The sequence below is a fragment of the Lissotriton helveticus genome, chromosome 8, assembly GCF_964261635.1.
Source record: "Lissotriton helveticus chromosome 8, aLisHel1.1, whole genome shotgun sequence".
NCBI classification, from domain to species: Eukaryota; Metazoa; Chordata; class Amphibia; order Caudata; family Salamandridae; genus Lissotriton; species Lissotriton helveticus.
The window spans coordinates 718742540-718764409 of NC_136069.1; the positions used below are offsets into that span (position 1 = coordinate 718742540).

The 21870-nt window shown below is 48.3% G+C and overlaps 1 protein-coding gene across 2 annotated transcripts in view; it reads left to right on the forward strand.

Moving 5' to 3' along the window:
* TEX30 (testis expressed 30) overlaps positions 1 to 21870 on the forward strand; it is a 232775-nt gene that overhangs the window by 170619 nt on the left and 40286 nt on the right. For both annotated transcript variants that reach the window (XM_078657504.1, XM_078657505.1), the window contains one exon: positions 16771 to 16819. In XM_078657504.1, the coding sequence (XP_078513630.1) occupies positions 16771 to 16819 (49 nt within the window). The remainder of the gene's footprint in view (positions 1 to 16770; positions 16820 to 21870) is intronic.

Sequence of the window (21870 nt, forward strand, 5' to 3'; positions counted from 1 at the left end):
CCCCCGGTGTAGTAGGTATGGCGCAAACACAGCGCAGCGTACTCCGCGCGGTCCATATTCAGGGCTGTTAGGAGTTTCCTCGCCCCCTTGAGCTGCTTCCAGATCCGGGGCCCCCGTCCGACGGTGTATTTGTTAAAGCTCGCGGACCCGTTGGGTGAGTTTGTCCCTCTTACTCTGCCGTTCCTTATTTTCAGCCGAGGAGATGGCCAGAAACTCCCCCCTAAGTACGGCCTTCAAGGCCGCCCATTGTGTCGCCAGGGAGGTGTCGGAGTTATCATTGTGGGACAAATAGTCCCGGATAGCATCCGTTATGTGTTTAACCACCTCCTTCCTGTGCAACAATGTGTCCCTAAGGCGCCAGACCCTGGGAGGGCAAGATACTAGCGGCAGGCATAGCGTGGTGAAGACCGGGGCATGGTCCGATAGGGAGATCACTCCCATCTCGGTTGTTGAGGCCAATGCACGTACTGGAGTCGTAACCAGGAGATGATCCAGTCTCGCGTACGTTTTATGTGCGTGGGAATAATATGAATATCCCCTGTCAGTGGGGTGCATGCAACGCCAGAGATCATGGAGGTCCACCTCCGACAACTGTGCTTTACACCCGGCCGAGAACTCCCCGGCTTGCGGAGAACGTTGTGTGGATCTGTCTAGGGCCGAGTCGAAGACCATATTGAAGTTGCCTCCGATGACAATGTGCCTGTCCTGCGAGGCAGTGACGTCTACCAGTGCCGATCGTAAGAAGCGCTCCTGTTGTTCATTAGGGCTATACAGGGACCCAACCGTAAAAGTAACACTCCCAATCCTAAATCTGTAAGCTAGCAGCCTGCCTTTGTGTTCTGCATGTTTGTGGAGGACTTCCCCCCTGAAATGTCGGGCCACCAGGATCGCCACCCCGCAGTCTTAGTGTTTCTGGAAGAAAACAAATTGTGTCTGGAACTTATGGGAGCGCAGCCTGTGGGAGTCACGGGGCAGTAAGTGGGTCTCTTGAAGAAGACAGATATCCGCTTGGGTGCACTCTAATAGTGACAACACCGCCCGTCTCTTAACCGGGTTGTTTAGGCCCCTGACATTAAGGGTCACTATCTTGAGACGTGGGAGGCATGTGAGGTGATGGAAGTTAAAGCGTAAAACTCCCGCCTGAGCGGAACAAGGTGTATGAATGTCGCTAGGACGGCTAGGACCTGCTTAGTGCACTGGACGACCCACCCTCCCCCCCGGGTTCCCCTACCTCCAACCAGAACTCCCCTGGCCGCCCTCCTCCATGAAACCCCCCAACTCAGAACAACCCCAACACCCCCCCCCCCCCCCCCCACCATCTCCCTGTGCCCTCACCGAATTCCAGATCCTCATAGTCCCAGTCCTCAGGGGACAAGTCTGTGGTAAGTTACTGAAGTGGACGTCCAGCCACTACACTCCCGCCCGCCACCCCTCCCCCCAGAACCCTCAAACCTGCGTTGCGAAGATTGCTGTGTCGATCTTCCCCCGGAGTCATCTTAGGCTGTCAGCGCGACGTCACACAGGCCCGTGTCCCGGGCCACCTCCCGCACTGCGTTGTCCATTTCTGCTCGGATGGTAGGCATGTCCGGTCGAGCAGAGGACTCAGAGGACCGGCGTCCAGAGACCCGTTGCCAGCCGTCCCTGGTGATGCGCCGCCGCCGTGGTGTAGGTGAATCTTCGTCCGTCGCGGTGATTCCCAGTACCCCGCTGGTATCCTGGAGGGAGCGGAGTTGGTGCAAGGCGCCGTTCCACCGGAAGATGAGGCGGAAAGGATGGCCCCAGGAGTATTGTGTCCCATGTTCTCTCAAAAAGTCCGTCGCTATTTTAAATGCTTTGCGTTTCTGGAGCGTGATTGCCGACAGGTCCTGGAAGAGGGCAACCAGGTGCCCTCGGAAGTGCAGCGATTGCTGTTTCAGTGCTTCATGGAGGATCCGTTCCTTAAGCGGGAAGTCAGGCAGGAAGGCCAGGATATCCGGCGGTGGCGCCGAAGCCCTACGCGTCAGGCCCACCCTATGCGCTCTGTCAATTCTGATAGGGAAGTCCTCCGGCTCACCAAGTACCTCCCTAAACAAGGCCTGCAGGTACCCAGCAGTGTCCTCCCCCTCTTCTTTAGGAGGCACCCCCCGGACCCGATGTTGTTCCGGCGGGACTGGTTTTCGAGATCTTTATTGTGCGCCTAGAAGTCCAGCTGTTGATCTCTCAAGCGCAGCACCTCCTGCTGCAACTGCTCGATTTCCTCATCCCTCGTGTGTCCTGCTCCTTCCAAGGTAGCCACCCTTTCACCCAGGCAATCAACCTCTCTCCGTACCTCCCGAACTTCTCCGGCCACCTCCTGTTTCAGCGTCTGGAAATCTTCCCGTAGGGAGCTGAAGAGAAATTCCAGGAAGGATCTGGTGACCGGTGGTTCCCCTTCGCCCGCCTCCTGCGAGCCTCTCGAGGGGCCTGGCGAGTGCTGCCCCTTGTCTTGTTTCGGTGGGCCCCTGTTTAGCATTTCCGGCAATGTCCGGTCCCCCTTCTTGCTCCCTCTGTTGCCAACCATCGTACGAGAGGGTACCCCCGGGCAAGAGCCCCGTCAAGCTTGTCGATCAGCCTCAAAGGTCAGCAATGTTCAGGGACAGCAACCAACCCGGGGAGTCCACCTCCGCTGTTGCCGGGGCCCCGCTCGCCTCCCTCGACCGGTGGTGCAGTGGTTCGGCTCCTCCTGCCGCAGCTCTTCTGGGTCACTCCCTGCACCCAGTCATAGGTCGGCGGCCAGCACCAGCCCCATATCTGTCACGATAGGGCTCGACCCAGTTAGTGCGCCCAGGCCTCACCACCGCCTTCCTCACTCTCACTGCCGTCGCTGTCTCGCAGGGTACCGGGCTCACCGGGTATCCGCCACTGCCGGGCAGGTCCCGCTTCCGGTGCCCTCGGTCACACCGGCCCGGATACAATCCTCCTCTGGCCGTCCGATGCTTATGGACCGCTCAGGCCCGATCGGGGCCTCAGCTTCTCAGCTGCTCCCAGGCCGTGTCCCTCTAGCAATGTCCAGCAGGCTCTCCCTCAGGCCTCAGGGTGTGTCGGTAGGCCGCCACTGCGCTCCTCGCCGGGAACTCCCAGGCCCACTCCAGGGATATGCCGGGCCACAAGTCCCCTGCGCCACTAGCCGCTCAGGTTAGCTGTCTCTGTCGTCTGCAGGTGTCACCGCGGTGTGTCCACTATTCCTCTCAGCGATCACCTCGGGCCGCCGTTTCCCTCTGCCAAGACTACGGGCTCACCCTGGCAGCAACACTGTCCCTCGATATGGGTGCAATCAGGGAGAGGCCCCGCGCATGGGACAAGCCGCCAGAGCGCGCCGCACTTCAGTCCCGGTTCCCGGCGAGCCCCCACCTCAATACTGTCCGGGCTCCCAGCTAGTCCCGGGGCCTCACCAGGCCTCTGTCGGTCCTGCGGTCCCGCGTCTGCCTCGTGGTCCACCAGGGGGGGGGTCGGTCGCACTCTCCTGCCCCCCCAAGCGACGTCCCCCGGTGGCTGCCTCTGGACCGGGGTTCTCCTGCTTGCGACTCCTCACCTCCACCGCCAGGGGTCCGACCGGGTCTGCGGGAGCTCGGCCCGCGCCTCGATCCTCCGCTGCAAAGGCCGGCCGTCCTCCCGGCCGCCCGCTGAAAATTACGCTCCCACAGGCGAAGGCTGACCGGGGACCAACTCCTCACTCCGACGGCGTTCCAGCACCACCGTAGGGGTCTCGCCTTCCGTCGGTATCTGCACCGCTGCCGTCTCTCTGCTGTCACCCCGCCAACAGCGGGGCCTGCAGCCGTTCAGTCACAGGTAGGGGCTCAAGCCCCCTCAGTAGTAGGCCGCGTCCCCGTCCTTGCATAGGGGAGCAATGCTGACACACGTGCCTCGATACTGCCGCCGTCCGCTTCTGGGTGCCCCCTCGCCATGGGGCTCCACCGGAGACTCCACCAAGGTCTCGCCCCCACTGTTAGGTGATCCCTGCCGCTCGGGTCCGCTCCAGGCCAGGTCGCCATGCCTCCGCCTCCGCTAGTGGGCCTCGGCTCCCGGCCCCTCCCCCGCTCCACTCTTGCCCTTGCTCGCCTTTCGGAGCACTGCCGCTGCGTTCCCGGAGGCTGCTCAAGGCCCCGGAGGAACCCGTCGATGCTCCACCACCTCCGGTGCAATTCACCAGCAGACCGGGGGGAGATCTGCAAAAAATCACGGTCTAGGGGCCTAGGTTCGTGGGAGCTCGCGGAGAATGCGACCGCTCACCTGGCCATCCTGGCCACGCCCCGGTATGTCTCCTTTAAACTTCGATGTGGTTGATGTAGAAAAAGCAATCGAAGAAATGTCAAAGAACAAAGCCCCAGGCCCGGATGGGGTACCAGCGGACCTATATAGATGTGTTCCTTAATTTTGGGCTAATGTCTTTAATGCCTCGAGTACAGCCGGGTTTCCGGTGTCATGGGCTACATCTGTCTTAATCCCGATTTTTAAAAAGGGGGCTAGAAGGGATCCCTCGTGCTATAGACCAATCTCTTTGATAGACTCAGCAGTAAAGATCTTGGGTAGAGTCATTTTGCACAAACTTAGGGATTGGTTAGATGGCAGGGGGGTCCTCTCTAACCTCCAATATGGATTTAGAGAGCATAGGAGCACTTTGGACCAATGTCTGAATTTACAGCTCCTTATAAGCAAATACACAGTGGCCAAAGAAGGGTTTTTGTATATGGGTTTTATGGATCCCTCCTCAGCGTTTGACCTGGTAAATCGGTCAAAACTTTGGTCAATCCTGCGAGAATTGGGTATCAACCCACCACTGGTTAACTTTTTAGCTGTTTTACGCCAGGATCTTTTAGCGTCAGTCAGGGTTACTCGGGAGGGAAGATGCACTAGCCACTTTAGCTCAAAGAGGGGCGTCAGGCAAGGATGTATCCTGGCACCCCTCCTTTTTACTATATACATTAATTCCCTAGAGAAGTCCCTGGGTGTCGCAACCTTGGATGTCCCGCGTATAGGAGAGTCTGTTATCCCTTTCCTCCTAAACACGGATGATGCAGTTCTATTGGCACGCACTGGCCTTGGTCTCCAGAGGTTGCTGGACCACTTTGGGGACTTCATGGAGTCCTTGGATCTGAAAGTTAATATCAAGAAGTCGCATGTCATGGTGGCAGGGGCCCACAGCAGAAACCCGAAGCTAAAATCCTTTTTTTGTAATGGCGCTGAGGTGATAAAGGTCCCGGTTTTTACATATCTCGGGGTCCTCTTTGATGAAAAGGGAACCTGAGGACCACAACAGAAGCTTATAAGCAATACCGTAGCTTGGTCTACCTCAGCACTCATGGGTTTTGCTAAGCGGCTGGGGGCAAGACCAATTGGAGGCATTACTAAAAATGTATAAATCCAAATGTTTGGCCATAGCTACTTAGGGTGCATCTCTATGGGGTTAAATACTTCTGCACAAGATACAAGTGGCGGAAAATAAGTTTTTAAGATCACTCCTAGCAGTCCTCCAGTCGACCCCAACCTATTCCTTACACACAGAATTAGGTTTAGGTTACATTACAGATCAGTTAAAAGTTGCTCCACTGATTTGTTGATTAAAGACTTGGCTGAACGAAGAAATCACTCTGAACCATCGGATCCTAAGTGATTGTGTATCCACGGATAAGGCAAATAGGGTCCCATGGCTGGTGTACGTTAGAGCGATGTTCACCAAGCTAGGGCGCCCCGAGATTTACACATCACCAGAGAGAGGATGTAAGCTGGACAAAGAATAATTTCAGGAATATGTTAGAAATTGAACAGGAGGTGCAGGAGTTAAAGAAACTGTGTGTTAAAGCTAATTACATATTATTAACTACCCCCTCACTGGAACTATATCTAAAAATTGTAACTAGACCATTCTATCGCCAGCTCTTGATTAGATTTCGTTTTAACCTAATTCACCTAACTCTAGGCGTTTTTTCAACATGGGGTAAACCAGAAAATTCTATCCCATGCCACTGTGATCATTTTTCCTCACAAGACACGACGCACTTTGTTATGTTTTGTGAGTATTATTCTGAGGTCCGGAAAAAAATGTTAGTTCCAATTCTGAGAGAGGCGGGTTTTTTACAAGTTAGGCCCGCTTTGATTTATATGCAGATGTTAAGTAGCACTCGCGATATTTATTGTGTTACTAGTTTTTTGGTGGCTGCTGCTAGGATAAATAACAAAAGATTAGCCGCCCTTAGTATCCCTGCCTGATTTTAGTTGTTTTAACTGTTTTTTTAAACTCATGATGTATATCTTGACCCTACTGTATATTTTATAATTGATTGAAAGCACTGATTGTATATATATGAGATGGAATGTTTTTATAAATGTTTTTATTCTGTCTTTTATGATTTTAAGTAATCGAATAAAGTGTTTTGACTGACTGACTGACCGTAGAGAATGTCCTCTCCGCCGCGTCGGTCCTTCCGGCCTCACCGCAGTCGGGGCTCAACACCGGGGACCTCGGCCCACACGCCGGCCTCAAAAGGAGGATTCACGCAGGTCTCCAGCCTCCCGGGTACACCAACTTTTCCTGCACTTCACAACTCTCCGCAGCAAGACTCCTCCACCAGAGCAGGCCGTCACTAGGGGCGTGCAGCTTTCAGTCCCACCGCAAGTCTCGCCGTCAGTCACGACGGCATCAGGCCGCATCCGGGTCCCGCTAGGGTGCCACCGCTCCCGTCGCCCCTCGTACAGCTCCTCACCTCTGCTCAACTCCACACAGGCCCTCTCACAGGTCTCGTCGCAGGCCTTCTGTTCCGTGTGCCCGCCCGCACCGACAAGTCGCTCTCCGTTCCATCCGCCGCCGGGGATTCCGACACCACAGGGTCCCTCAGGCTCCGTATCGAACCGGCCTCTGTCGCATCAGGCAGCGGCTCCCGCAGTCAGGCAGTCACCAGTGGAAACCAGGGTTGATCTGAATCACGGCTGCACTTAGCAAATGGCGGCCGCGGCTGTATACTGGGGCGTCCGTATCCATCCTCCAGGAGGCGGTCCCACGCAGCTCCGCCTACGCCTCTATCACAGCTCCCGGTCCTGGCCTGAACTTCTCAGGCAGCGGGCCGCGGCTCTCCCCGTCATCACTAGGCCAGCCTCGGGGGTCTTGTTATCTCTCAGGGGGGGCACAGGGATATCAGCGTCTCAGCCCCACCCCTCTGCAGATTTAGGCGCTGCTGGTAGCGCGCCTACAGGATGATTACCCCCGGGATGGGACGGAGCTCTATCAGGCTACGTCCACCATCTTGGCTGGCTAGCCACGCCCTATGGAGGCAGACCGTTAACAGAAACAGGGCTCCACAGTGGAGAAAATGTTCAGGCACCTGAGGACTGGGTACCTGACTGTGCAGGACAAAGTAAATCTGACATAAGACCTTGAAGCTGAGCCAATGGTGAGCCACATATACTACAATGGACTGCCTAGACATGCTCAAATTTCTGCATAATTCAAAATCAGTCTGTCATATTTTGACTTTTTCAAGACTCTAGATCTACGTAGAAGGTTTGTTCTTCACAGATCTCAAACCGTTGTGAATGGTGTATGTGTAACTTGCAAGAACAGTCCACTTGTGAATGTTTCATTCATTCCCTCACGTGCTGCATTTAGGTGGAGTTGGAGATCTGAATTTCATTTTTAGGGCTTGTGTAGAAAGCACATGTACTGTCTCTTTGTGAAATTTTGTTTACTGTTAGTGGACTTGTAGCCCTCCCATTACTTACTATTGGTGGGTTTCCAAGACACACGCAATTGCTTGCTTCTTAGTGTCAGTTCTGTGGTTGGGACTTCCCTCTTCTTGCATGTGACCCTCCCCTAGAGCATGGCCCAAGTACTTGTGTCCTTACACTGCTCACACTTTTGGGACCTATTTTCTTCTTTTTGTTGAGCTACACTACAGAGTGCATCTTTCCTAGGTGGCTCTGTCGTTTGCTTGTTGTTTTAGGCCCTCTAGCTTGACTTGGTTTCTCCGGTGAGTACTCACAATCTGAAAACAGGCCTGTAAATCTTGTTCTTATCTTGTCTCATTTTCTGTGCGTTCAAAGACAGAGGTCAAATGTCAGGCATTGTATTCCAAGGGAACTTGGTGTTTGCTTTTCTTTTGCTGACTTCAAACTAAGAATTTATGTGACAATCCATTTTGCTGATTACCCATACGAGAGGACAGGCTGTAGGATGTTATCTTTTCTAGCACACAACAAAACTGAACTTTGCTGATATTTCAGAAAACATCAGATTGAGAACAGTAGAAATGCACATTTTTTTTTGTAATTCCGAAGTGTGGTGGAAACAATGTTTTGAATATGATCAAAACAAATCAATACACATGATGATGACAGTTCCTCACATTATCATTTGTACGCAGTAAAACTGTACGTCTGTGGAAATGTAATGGCTATTTTCAATTGGAAATGTGTTGTCTGTAACTGCAGTGCGCTATCACGCCATGCATACTCCACACTATGCCACTCCACTTTACACTACTCCTTTCTGCAGCACTCTACACCACTATGCCCTTCCACTGTAAGCCATGCCACTGCATGCCATACCACTGCATGTCATGCCACTCCACAACACACCACAGTAAGACACTCCATGACATGGCTCACCATACCCCTCATCACCCCTCCACTCTACGTCCCTCCTCTCCACACCACTCTACCCCACTCCATTCTACCCAACTCCAATCTACCCCAACCCAATCTACCCCACCCCAATATACCCCACTTCACTACAATCTACCCTACTCCACTCGCATCTACCATTCCAATCAACCATACTCTAATCCACCCAATCCACTCTACCCCAATCTTCCACACTCCACTCTACCCCACTCCACAGCAATCTATTCCACTCTAAACCAACCGACTTCACCCTAATTCACTCCACCCCAGTCTAGCCCAATTTACTCCACTGCAACCTTACCTATCCCACTCCAATCTACCACACTTCAAAAGACCCTACTCCAATATACCCCACACCATTCCAATCTACCCTACTCTAATCTACCCAGTCTACCCCACTCCAAGTATCCCACTCCACTCCAATCTACCCCACTCCACCCAAATCTACCCTGACCTACCACACTCCTATCTACCTCAATCCACCAAAATCTACTTCTCTCTACCCGAATCCACACAAATCTACCCCACTCCACTCCAATCAATCCCACCCCATTCCAATCCATTTTACCCCACTCCACTACAATCTACCTCAACCCAATCCAATCTACCTCTCTTCTCTACTTTATCCACCCCACTCTACACCACTACAACCTACCCCACTTCAGTCTGCCACACATTTACCCCGCTCTACTCTAAATCGATCTACCACACTCCACTCTATCCCAATCTACCCAACTCTACACCAATCTACCCCACTCCATGCTACTGTAAACCAACCTACCCTTTTCCATGCTACCCCAGTCTACCCAACTCTACTCCAATCTACCCCATTCCACTCTACCTCACTCCAATCTACTCCACCCGACACCACGCCAATAACATTTAGCCATGCTGAACAACAGCCACTTTGTTCCCTTACCTTAATTCCTAGAAATCATTAAGAATTGCCTTAAGGACCGACTGATGACAGTAAGTCTTTAAAACGGTTCTCTCCATCACTCCATCATCCCGTACCCAGTCCTGTCCCTTCTCAACCAGTCCCTCAATTCTGCAAAAGTACCCAGCGCATTCAAGGCAGCAATAGTGATGCCCTTCCAGATAAAACAAGGTGAAGATCCTCTCACCTTTAAAAATAACCACCCAATACCCCTCTTACCATTACCTTATCTTGCAAAAGTACTAAAAGCACATGTGGCATGTAACCTCTGTATACATGAATTCATGGACGTCATTTAGCGGTCACAACTGCAACCTTTGTCTTTGGAAATAATAGAATACACACCACAACGGCGGACCTCTATACCACACCGATCACTCACTTCCGGATGGTAATGATGCAACCGTTGGCTTTCCCTTTGCTACCCCTGGCATTGCCCTTGTGACTTTTGCATTAAATATCAACCAGGGAGATAAAATAGCGTCCTTTTTATTGAGGGGCCTGATGACGAGTGGGAAGGAACTCTGTGTTCATAACAAGAAGGAAGGGTGGAGCAAACATGGGCATTATAACCTCCCATCGAGGCTCCAGTATTTACAGCAGTTTAAAGAAGAAAAAACAGGAGAACACCAGCAGCAGCTATGTGGCTGGGAGAAACGGGTTGTCTTGGTCAGCCCCTTCAGCACTGGACCCAAATCTCAGCTGTAGGTGTTGGGCATCTTTAGAAGCGGACACAGTATGAAATAGTAACACACCTACAGTGTACAGTTCCAGGGTGTGCACAACCTAAAGGAACATGCATCCACAGAAGGAGTTAGTTTCATGTTTCTGAGATCTGATTGAAGAAAATCTGCTTCAGATTCTGGGAGTGTGGCTGGCGAAGAATGTCAGTGTTGTAGGTTCAGTAGCTTGACAGCTTTTGCTTAGGTATGAGGCAAGTAAATGGCATCCTTGATGTTAAGGACTTAACAGGAAGAGCAGCTGGAGCAGGTCTCCAGGTCCCTTGGGAATCTCATCATGATGACTTGGCTCTGCCTTTTAAAAGTTAGTAACCCGGATATTACTAAAGTTGGTGAGCGATTGGTCCCGGTACTGCTTTACACGGACGATGCAGTGCTTTAATCTCACACCACAAAGGGTCTACAAATTCCACTGGATGGCTTTTACTCTTTTATGCAGGACCTGAAGCTCAAAGTTAATTTTAAGACATCATAATGTTTTACTAGTGTTCCTAAATTCACAAGCTCTAGAAAATGTACGGTGGGAGGAATTTCTGCTATGAAGATCCCACATTTCAGCTATTTGGGCATTTTATTCTCTGCTAATTTGAGCTGGGACAGACTCATAACCCAGAGGTCCCAGAAAATGGAAGCGAAGGCGAAACAGTTTTTAGGTTTGCCAATAAACTTGGTCATAAACCTCCAAAGGAAATTGTGATGCTCTAAAAAAGTAAATGTCAGCCTGTGGCCACATACGGAGCAGGAGTATGGGGATTTGCTTCTGGGAAGTACCTCCAGATGGTGGAGAATACATTTTGAGCTAGACTTTTATGACTCCTAAGATCCACATTGAGCCTTATTACCCATATGGAAGTAGGGCTAGGATTCATTGAAGACTTGGTGGGAATGGCACCCATCTTGTTATGGGTGAAAATATATGGTCTTCTCCGGAGCTAAAGTTCACGAAAGACATTGTTGAAGACTGCTTGAAGCAAAGTAATGTGTGTACAGTCTATTCCATGGTGAGAATATGTCAAAAAGTCACTTCAAGAGCTTGGGATGATAATATCAGCTTTGTTTGCCCATAAATTTATCTCCTTTTCCCAGTTTCAAGTTAAACTACAGTTCTTGGAATTTAGAGAAAATGTAAGGCTGGAGAAATCTATTAATATGGTAACAATCCAACAACATACTTTGTTTTCCAAATTTAATGGTATGTAACCCTATCTCTCAAAGCCTGAGAACTTAGATTTTATCTTTCACGATTGAGATTTAATATGATCCATTACTTGGCGGCTTTCCTGGTTACTGGATCTTAGTTTGCTTCATTACCAAATTGTGCTTGTGATGAGATTTCTTCTCAGACTTATAAACATGTTATGTTATTTTCTTCACTTTATGCTTTTTATAGATCACGTTTTTTGTGTCCCATTCTAAGAAGGAAATCTTTTGAGTCACATAATGAGGGTTTGATTTTCCTTCAGCGCCTTGAGTCACCAACAATCTGTATTACTGTTATAAACTTTATTGCCCAGGCTTTAAGGTCAAGGAAAATATATATATCAGGAATTTCAATCCTTGATCGACATGTTTTTTAGTATGTTTTTATCTGAAATTTGAATGATGTCTTTCGAGAGGTTTATATTTTTCTCTTCGATGTGCTCAATTGTTTTATGTCCTTTTATGGTAGAATATTCGTCAGAATAAAGATTTTATTGATCCACTAGTTGCACTGCAAAGCATCACTGTGTTTAATATGCATGTCTTGAATTGGCAGCAGAGCCCTGCACATTTACATGTTCTCAGAGCACTGCTACTAAAGCAAAAAAGTATACATTTGAAAGACAAATGCACATATTGTATTGTATTGTATTGTAATTGCATTTATATAGCGCTTGCTACCCCTGACGAGGCGTCGAAGCGCTTTTTCGGCGAGTAGCGCGCTACTCCGGGACCCATAGAGGATTAGTGTTGAATTAGTATAGTGAAACATGCAAGTATATTTTAAGTGGTGGATAGGTTAGTCAGTTATTTGGATTTGGAATGATAGCAGAAGGATAGAGGAGGACAAAGGTTTGTATTTATTTATCGCTTGTTGACGCACGCTATTCAGGAAGCCTTTAAAGGATTAGTGGTGAATTAATATGGTGAAATATGAAGTAATTTCAGTGGTGGATATTAGTCTGTTACTTGGAGTGAGAAGGATAGCGGAGGGATAAAAGGGGAAGAAAGATTTGCATTCATATAGCACTTGTTACCCCTGATGGGTGTTAAAGCGCTTTTCTGGCGAGTAGCACGCCACTCCGGAACCCATAAAGGATTAGTGTTGAAAATTAGTATAGTATAAATATGAAGGAATTTGAGTAGTAGATATGTTATTCAGTTATTTGGGCAGTATATTAGTATAGTTGATATGGAATTTGAGAAGTGAACATGTTAGTCTGTTAATTTTGATTGAAAAGGATAGTGAAGGGATAAAAGAGTGAAGGATTTTTTTTTTTTTAGGTCTTAGCAGTAGGAAGAGGCTTTTGGATGAGAAAAAAGAAGTTTTGGAGGGGAGGAGTCAGAGGGAAGAGTTTAGAAAGGTTTGTTTTAGGGGATCGGTATAGTAAAAAGAGGTGTCAGATGATACAAGGAGGGGTAGAGTAGGAGAGAGTCTAGAAAGGGTTATTTTGGCGATCATAGTAGTGGTATGGGGTTTGGGATAAATGAGAGAGTGGATGTAGAGGATATATTGACAGATGTATAGAATGAGAGATAGAGTAGTGCATTGGAAAGAGTAGTAGAACGAAGTTGGAGATGAGTCAAAAGGTTGGGCTAGAAGATATATTGAGCGCAGTATAGGCTGCGAAATAGGGTAGTGCATTGGAAATGCTAAATTAGAAGAAAGTGATAAATATATAGATCCATAAGTACATTGAAAGTATATAGATACATAAAGGAAGTAAGTATATTTAGATTAAATATATTGGTAGAGGCACAGAATGAGAAATAGGGTAGTGCATTGGATATGCTTTTTCAGGAGAAAAGTAACAGACACACAGATCCAAGTACATGGAAGGTACATAGATGCACAATGGAAGTATGTACATGTAGACCAAAGATGATTTTTATTTATTTATTAATATTATTATTATTATTATTATTTTCTTTTCTCTTAACCTAATTATTTACATGTTTTATAAAGTAATACACAAAGATAGGTACATATCTATAGTGAAAACAAATGCTTATATACAGAGGGATATGCTGTAAATTTCTGTTTGCGTATGGTGCTTATGTGGGGAAGAGCCAAATCTTGAGTAGTTTTCTGAAGATAAGGTGGTTGTTGGTGGATCTTATGTTGGGGGTAAAGAGTTCCATACTTTGGCTGCTTGAACAGCGAAGGATGTGCCACCCATGTTTTTTTTCTTGTATGGTGGGATTTTGAGGCGAGATGCTCCTTTAGAGCGGAGGTTCCTTTGTTGAATGTGTTTGGTGATTTCATTCCTGATGAAGAGTGGTCCTATTCCATGTATTGCTTTGTGGGTAATACAAAGCAGCTTGAACGTGGATCTTCTGGCAATCGGTAACCAATGCAGGGGAGATGTGGTCTCGTGGTTTGATATGCAAGAGTAGTCTGGCAGCCAAGTTCTGAATCCGCTGTAGTCTTTTCATGGTCGTTAAAGGTGATCAGTGGTAGAGGCTATTAGCGTAATCGAGTTTTGATAGAACAAGGGAGATGGTAGCTTGGACCTTGTGTGGAAATCCCAAATGAGGGAAAATTTGTTGCAGCGTTTTTATAGGAGCAAAGCTTGATCTTGCTAGTTTATCCACTTGGGCATTCATCGACAGCTTGGAGACCATGGTCATTCCGAGGTTTCTTACTTCCTTCGATACTTTAGGCAGTGATCCTAGTTCATCAGGCCATGCGACAAGGTGGTTGTAATTTTTCCAATCGCCACACGTGAGTATTTCAGTTTTTGAACATATGGTACATACTGAATTTTTCATTGTTTTCCTTTCCCCTAAGTATCACACCAACCCCCCTTTTTCTTCACCTTTCGCTTTCCCTTCTTTTCTGTGGTTGTATAACGTGCACTCTGTCTGTAGTTTTCCTTCTCTTCTTTAATCCCCAACCCGCTTCCACTCCTCTTGTTAGCCACTGCTTGGTGTTGCTTATGCCCCGGGCCGAGACAAAAACACACCCACTCTGCCCCTCCTTTGAATTTTAAGAACAGCCGTTATGGTCCCAACTCCTACTTCAACTGCTGTACTTATTACAGCCTTGTTCCTTCAGTCATTTGCCTTGTCTCATTTAGTAGTAATGTGTATGTTTGCTGTTGAACTTTAGATGCTTTCCAACTGGTTTTATATGCCACACTAAATTGCTCAGTTTTTGCTCTAAGCACATAACATTGTACATCAACCACCATCATGTATTTAGGTTTTTGCAATGTTAATGGCTTGTAAACCAGCATAATGTCGTGTTTTGGGTGTTGCATTATTCCCTTTTGACCTGGACAGAGTGTCATGCAGCTTACCATTATTACTGGGTGCTGGCTGACATGCAGTCTAGTTTAGTACTATTCCTAGTGTTAGCAGTAGCAGCTGCTCCTGGGAAGTCGTAGTGGGGCAGAGGCCGCCGCCTCTCCACTGTCCTCTTCCTTCTGTGGAAGCAGGAAGCACTCAGGCTCCCCTTAGTCAATCACAATGCAGCGCTGTGATTGGCCTGAGCGCTGCTGTTCGGCGCTCAGACAGGGACTAGGAGCCTGGGCATGTTCTTCACCCAGTCTGTACAATACAGCTGGTGGAGAACATGGAAAGTATGCATGACTGTTTGGCCGGCCCAAGATGGCCGGCCAAAAGTCACGCGCACTTTGAACCACCACTCCTTCCCACTGTCTGCCCAGCCCGGCCCACCCCAGCAGAGAAAAATAAAATGCTAATTACCTTGCGCTATTATTATCTTATTTTTCTTTTTCGCAGTCCTGAAAGGCAGTGCTGAGGAGCTGCCCCTGAGTGTTAGGCGCGCACACTTCCTCATAGGCCTGATCGCACAATTGCGCATTTTTTTTATTGGGCATTATGCAAAGCTTTCATCTTGTATGTTTCAATTATGGTTCTCATTCTAATGTTGATGCATCTATAACATATGAATTAAATGCAGGGTATCAATGATTTTTGGGAGAGTCACAGTAACAAAATAAATATTATATCATGCATCAGTTGCATTATACATTTGGATTTAGGCAACATGCCATGTCAAAAGGAATTTCACTGCAGCATTTTGGGAAGTTGTGAAACAAACTATGCTGCCCAGTTTAAAATAACTACTCATTGAAATGTATCAAGCAAACCACATTCTATATGTTATTGACTGTCATGTGTTTTGCTTAGTGCATTGCAGTTTTTAAATGTGGACAATATACCAAGACTTTTATATGTTGCATTGTGCATTTCCATAAAGGGGCCCAAAGCATGGCTCTCAGTTCCTCTGATATTGAAGTGTTCGTCCTATTCAAACTCAGTATTGAAAAGTATTGAACTGACTGCTCACAATGTGAGGATTGCAGCAGGAAACCTTTTTTTTAATTAAAATATATGGTAAAGTGTAAGCAAATTGAGGTCATAACTCGCAAATAAATGTCACTTGAGAGTTAGTATATCATGTGCAGGCATTGCACTTCAGCTCCTTCAGCAACTTGCCAGGTGTGCTTTAGATGCACCAGCGGAGGACACAGTAACTCCACATACTAACAGCAAGCCAACGGTCCTCTGTTGTCACTTCCTGTGATGTCATAAGATCAATGATTATGTGATGTCACTTTCTGTGATCTATGCAAAAGAAACAATTGATGGGCGGAATGCTGGACAATGCAAACATCCACCCCAAGTCCCAAAGATCTGGGTTTAATCCATCATTCTTTTGCTCACCACTCCACCCCAGTTTAGACCCAGCCATATGCAAAGCAGTCTTGACCCTGTTAGTCAAGACTGTGATGTCATCCATGTCACTTCCGCTACCCCTGGCATTTTGGTGAACCGACTTCCCACGATTAGGTTCAATCTATCCGGATAAAAAGTTAAATGAAAGGTTTAAACAATAGCAGGAATGCATAACTAATAAACAAAGCGTGGTGAGTAGTAAGAGAGCAGCGGGGCAGGAAGAATCACCCTATTCTTCTCAGCCCCTACAGTGCGCCACACAAGCGTTTTAGCTTTGTGCTCTATGAAAACTGCAAAGCTTTACATTACTTATCCCCTTTTAGGGAGAAATACATGGTCCCCAATAACACTCTACAGGAAAAGGCACTTACCTGGCAGCTGAGCAGCAAAGAAAGAGAAAGTGTGTTTTTTGTGGCTGTTATATATGGATTTCCTCTTTATTTTCATTTAGTACAGTTTAATAAGCCTTTGGTGGTTTGAGTATTCATTTCCACCTTTGATAAAATCCTTTATAAAAATGTGTGTCTCTTAAAATGTTTCTTTTTATATTTTTAGTGGTCGATGCAGAGATCAGAGTATAAACTTGATGGTGTTTTTCTTGCTGGTAGGTGAATGCTTTATTCATGCTTTCTACTTGTGCTGTTCGTGTTTCACCATACTGGATCTAAAAAGTTCTCCGTGTAGTAGGCATGTAATTATTGGACTACCATTAAAATTGTGAGCTTATAATAATTATTTTTGGTCATTTTAAAATGAATCATTGCATTGTTTCATGAAAGCAAGTTGCAAGAAATACTAGTGGATGTACTTTATGTGCAGTTAATGTTTAAGAAAGGCCATCCAGTGTACAGAAACAATTATCCTTTCCCTGTCCTACATCTATGCAAGTCACCACCAATAGCATTCCTCAAAATGTACTTTGTTTGCTTGGGTTTTGAGACCTATTTTGACTTCATTGAGCTGACTGCCAGCCATATTAAATAGGAGAGGATTCATGAACAGCCTATACTTAGTAGAGTTTTGCATGACTTTTAATAGTAATGAACGTTCCCATTGAAGGGGGAAATTCGACTATCTGCACCTGATGATGTAATTAATGTGGAGTATTTTTTGTGTGGCATTAAGTCACCTTCCTTCCAGGAGTTTAATGAGTTATCTGATAGATGTTCGTATTAAACTAAAATACAACAAAGTAACCATAATGATCCAATAAGCTAAGAACAGAATGGATTTTCTTTCTCAAACGGGATGAAAAGGGGAACGAAAACACAGTGACCCAAGTTATAGGTGACTTTCTATGTGAAGACAAAATAGTTTCCCATCGGAGGTTTCAGTGCATCCACCAAAAGGTACATTGAGTTCTGAATCTAGGCATTTCCATAGATAATTAGGTACTAAGCTATTATTGACATTAAATAAGGTTAGTACACAAAATAACTACATTTGATGTGACTAGATACACATGATGGTTTAGGAGGCAATAGCTGATCAGCCTTTGGAGAAAATGGGGGTTTAGTTAGGCTCAGAAGGTGCATTGTACTGCAACCGATCCCTCACGCCAGCTCAGAACAGATTTCTTAATTTCTGTACAGTACAATATTTTACAGTTGGTCGAAAGTCAAGAAATCCAAGCAAAAAAAAAGATTTCAAAGAAGCATGCATTAACACAGCGATGCTATGATGTACATAAGGCATACTTGTACATGTTATGTAAGTAATTTAAGTAGTAAAAGTTGAGGTAATAGTACAAGTGATAGCCAGACTCCCTTTACGGTGAGTTTTGTCTGCGTCGCAGTCCTCTGGACACACGCAGGAGAGCAGCAGTGGTTGCACACCATCGTGCTTAAGCTCCTGTACAAGCTCCTGGGTGTGCCAAAAGCACAACTTTAAATATTTAGAAAGCTGCCAATATTTCTCGTTACCCCAATATACGGAATTTGTAAAATCCTTCTGTTTGGGCTCAGATGTCCTTCTGGGCATCTGGCTGTCCTTTCCCAAGTGTGTGAAGTCAACTATTGCATTACTGGTGTTGCAATGTAACTCTTTATTAACCCCTTCTACGCTCATGACGAGCTCAGCTCGTCATGAGCGTAACCTGCGCTACGCTGATGACGAGCTGAGCTCGTCACGTAACACGGGTTTTTCGAAATCGCAGCGCGCAGCGGGAAAACCGCTAGCGTGCATGCGGTTTATACACACACTGCTGCAAGCAGGCTAGGAGGGGTATGAAAAGACCGCTTTCTACGGCAGTGTGACCTGGTAGAACATCTACACCGATACCTGTGTTTGACTACACAGTCCTTTCCATCACATTTGTGATTCTGAGAACCTCAAGTTACAGGCAGCTTTGTTGATAAAATAACACTCCTCTCCCACCACTGTTTTTGTCTTCGCTTCGAAACATCTAATGAGAGTTTTTGCTAAATTTAATTTTTCAGGCAAAGGCTACTACATCTTTCTCACCCTTTGTTGTTACGCTATGGCTTGTATCTCGATGGGCATATGTAAGGCAGACAAATGCCCTCTGGGGCCCAATTCCTGGTTGTGCCAAAGTACTCCGGACAAAGTATCACACAAGACCCCTCCCCCATCTCTTCTGTGATGTTGCCTGCCATCCTTGCTTATCCTGCAGTCCTTCGGTGGGGGAATGCGGTGTAGGCATAGAGATATTCTTCAAGACTCTACCAAAGTAACTTGTTAAGTGTTTTTTGTAAGGCGTTGTTTCACCCATGCGGTTATCTCAGTGCCGAGAAGGACCACAGTCGAGCTACAAGGAACCGTGAGATCAGAACAGACAGGTTTTTAGATGCTTCTTGAAGGAGGTGCAGGAGTTGGTAAGATGGGGAGTCATGGGAAGATTGTGGGGAGCCAGGTAAAAAAAACAAGTGGCAGCGAGCTCTGCATCTTTGGCTGTGTGGGATGTGAGCTACACGGGTGGCAGACTGGTGGAGGAGACTGGAATATTGCACAAAGAAAATTCTGTAGTAGGGGATCTCTGTGTATAGTCATAATCTAGTGAATAGTCCCGCCCATGTGCGTGGACCCCGGAGCAATCAAAAATAATCTCTTACAGTGTCAAAAAATGCAGAAAATGCATAGACACTTAAGAGAGAATTTAAAGACAGATAATGCAGCCAAAAAGGCTACACTGTCCAGTACTTCAACTAGAAATTCCACCATAAAATCCACAAAACAGCAAAGCCTGTACAGATTTCCCTTGCTTAACAGCAAAATCCCTCAGGAATGATAGAGAGAAGAACCTGGACAGACAAGCCCCATAGGCTGCCATTATGTGGCTTAATTAGGATACTGTGCCTTTAAGGAACCTTCCAGAACCTTCTCTCAGTATCCCAGAATGCATAGCAGGTCCAACTTAGCCTCAGTTCTTTTTTCCGGCTCCTGCAAGCAGGACCCTGGAGCATTGAGCTCTCCCTTTTCAAGGGTTTTTGTTAGTGTTTTACACTGATTTCGATTTTTGGTACTTTTAAAGTACTTTGGTGACTTTCTTTCTGTGTTTCTGCACTCTTTTTTGTCCATAATGCCTGCATTATTCGACAAATGCCCTGAGTGCTCAAGAAAGAAGGCCAGGTCAGACTCCCATGAGGTCTGTATTCTCTGCCTTCCCTCTTCCCACATTCCTGAGGAGTGTGTGATCTGCAGAAGCTTCTCTGGAAGGACCCTGAAGGAGAGGAAGAAGATCAGGCTTCAGGGACTTGAGGAGAGAAAGTTGAAGGCACGAGGTGGGTCAGGAGGGGCTCCTTCTACCCATGCTGAGGCCTCTGGGGGGCTCCCCAGGGGCAGGAAGACCAGCCCTCGCCCAAGGTCTCCGTCTGGGTCAGTTGCGCTGACCACGACGTCGAGGGGACGGTCAACGGCCAGTTCCAGGTCTCCCCAGGGCTCTGGGTCGAGAAAACGTCGCCCGTCGACGTCGAGGAACGTGTTCCGGCCGCCGTCGAAGCCGGTGTCGATATCCTCGTCGTCGCTGTCGGCGTCGAGTGGTCGACATCGGAGGGCCCGGCGTCGGCGCTCGCCGTCGAGGCGACAACGCCGTTCGCCGTCGAGGACATCGTCGTCGAGGGGATCCTCGTCGTCGAGGTCGCCGTCGAGACGGAAGGCGTCTCCGGCGCCGAAGAGGTCGACGTCGAAGCATTCCAAAAGACCGACGTCGAGACGGTCAAGGAGATCGACGTCGAGAAGGTCAGAGAGGTCGACGTCGAGAAGGTCCAAAGTGTCGACGTCGAAGCGATCCAAGAAGTCGACGTCGAGGCCGGCGAAGAGGTCGAGGTCGCCGTCGAGGCACCATCGCCCGTCGTCGAGGTTCCGTGGCTCGTCGATCTGGTCGGGGTCGACGTCGAGACGGAGACACGGTTCGACGTCGAGAAGTGTGATTCGGTCGACGCCGAAGGACCGTTCGACGTCGAGGGGACATCGGTCGTCGTCTGGACACCGGTCTTCAACGTCTGGAGGTCCTAAGGACAGGCCCAGGACTGTGGGGGGCTCCCCACGCTCCGGAAGAGATGGTGGCTCGCCGGGAACGGCGCATTCCGGGGTGGATACTCCGATGAAGCCTTCTACGCCTCCTTCGCGGCCTGCTGTGCCGAAGGGCCCGCCTCCGAAGGCCCCTACCCCACCTCCGAAGCCGGCTCCGCAGAAACCGCGTCCGGTTGCTCCTCCACCCCCGGTCCAACCGAGGGCGGTGTCGATGCCTAAGTTTCCGACGCCTCCGAAGAAGACTCCTAAGAAGCCTAGGACTCCTGACCCTGGGAGGCCGAAGGAGCGTCCGAGGCCCAAGAGGTCTAGGTCTCGCTCGGGGAGACGGGACAGATCAAGGAGTGGCCGTGGATCTTCCTCACGATCCAGGCGTCATCACAAGAGACGTCGGTCCAGGTCACGTTCTCCATCTGGGACCCGTTCCTACTCGCCCACGCTGTCCGATTCGCCGGAGACTAGGGTGTCTCCGATAGACGATATAAGCACATTTCAGGAGGTTCTCCTGCGTGGAGCGGCGAAGTTGGGCATTGAGGTTGAAGCACCTACGGCTTCTACCTCGGTGATATTTGAGACATTACACAAAAGGCACTTGTCTCGCCCCCTGTTACCTCTGGTGCCGGGGCTCCTTGAGCCCGCCGAACAGCTATTCCTGACGCCGGCAACGGTGAAGTCTGTACCTTCCAGGATCCTAAAAAAGTACAGGGCTCCGGACTCGGACCCAGCCTTCTTGAGGAAGGACCCGGTACCGGATTCGGTCATCGTGACTGCTGCACGGAAGCTTCATGCCACCTCCCCTGCGTCCACGGTGCCTCCGGACAAGGAGAGCCGTTGGATCAATTCTGCTGGTCGCAAGGCGTGTGGGACATCCGCCTCGTCCATGAAGGCTGCCAGTGACTCGGCTTTGCTGGGACGTTACGACCGGTCCCTGTGGGACTCGATGGAGCAGTTCGCAGACCTTGTCCCTCGAGACCGCAAGGAGGACTTTGTGGAGATCGTCAAGGAGGGGATGCTGGTCTCTAATCAGGCCATCGGCGCCGCAGCGGACATATCATTGCTGTCCGCGCACGGATATTGCCACGGGATTCACCAGAGACGCCACGCTTGGCTCAGGTTGACGTCCTTGAAACCGGAAGCACAGCAACGCGTGGCGAATCTCCCGTTTTC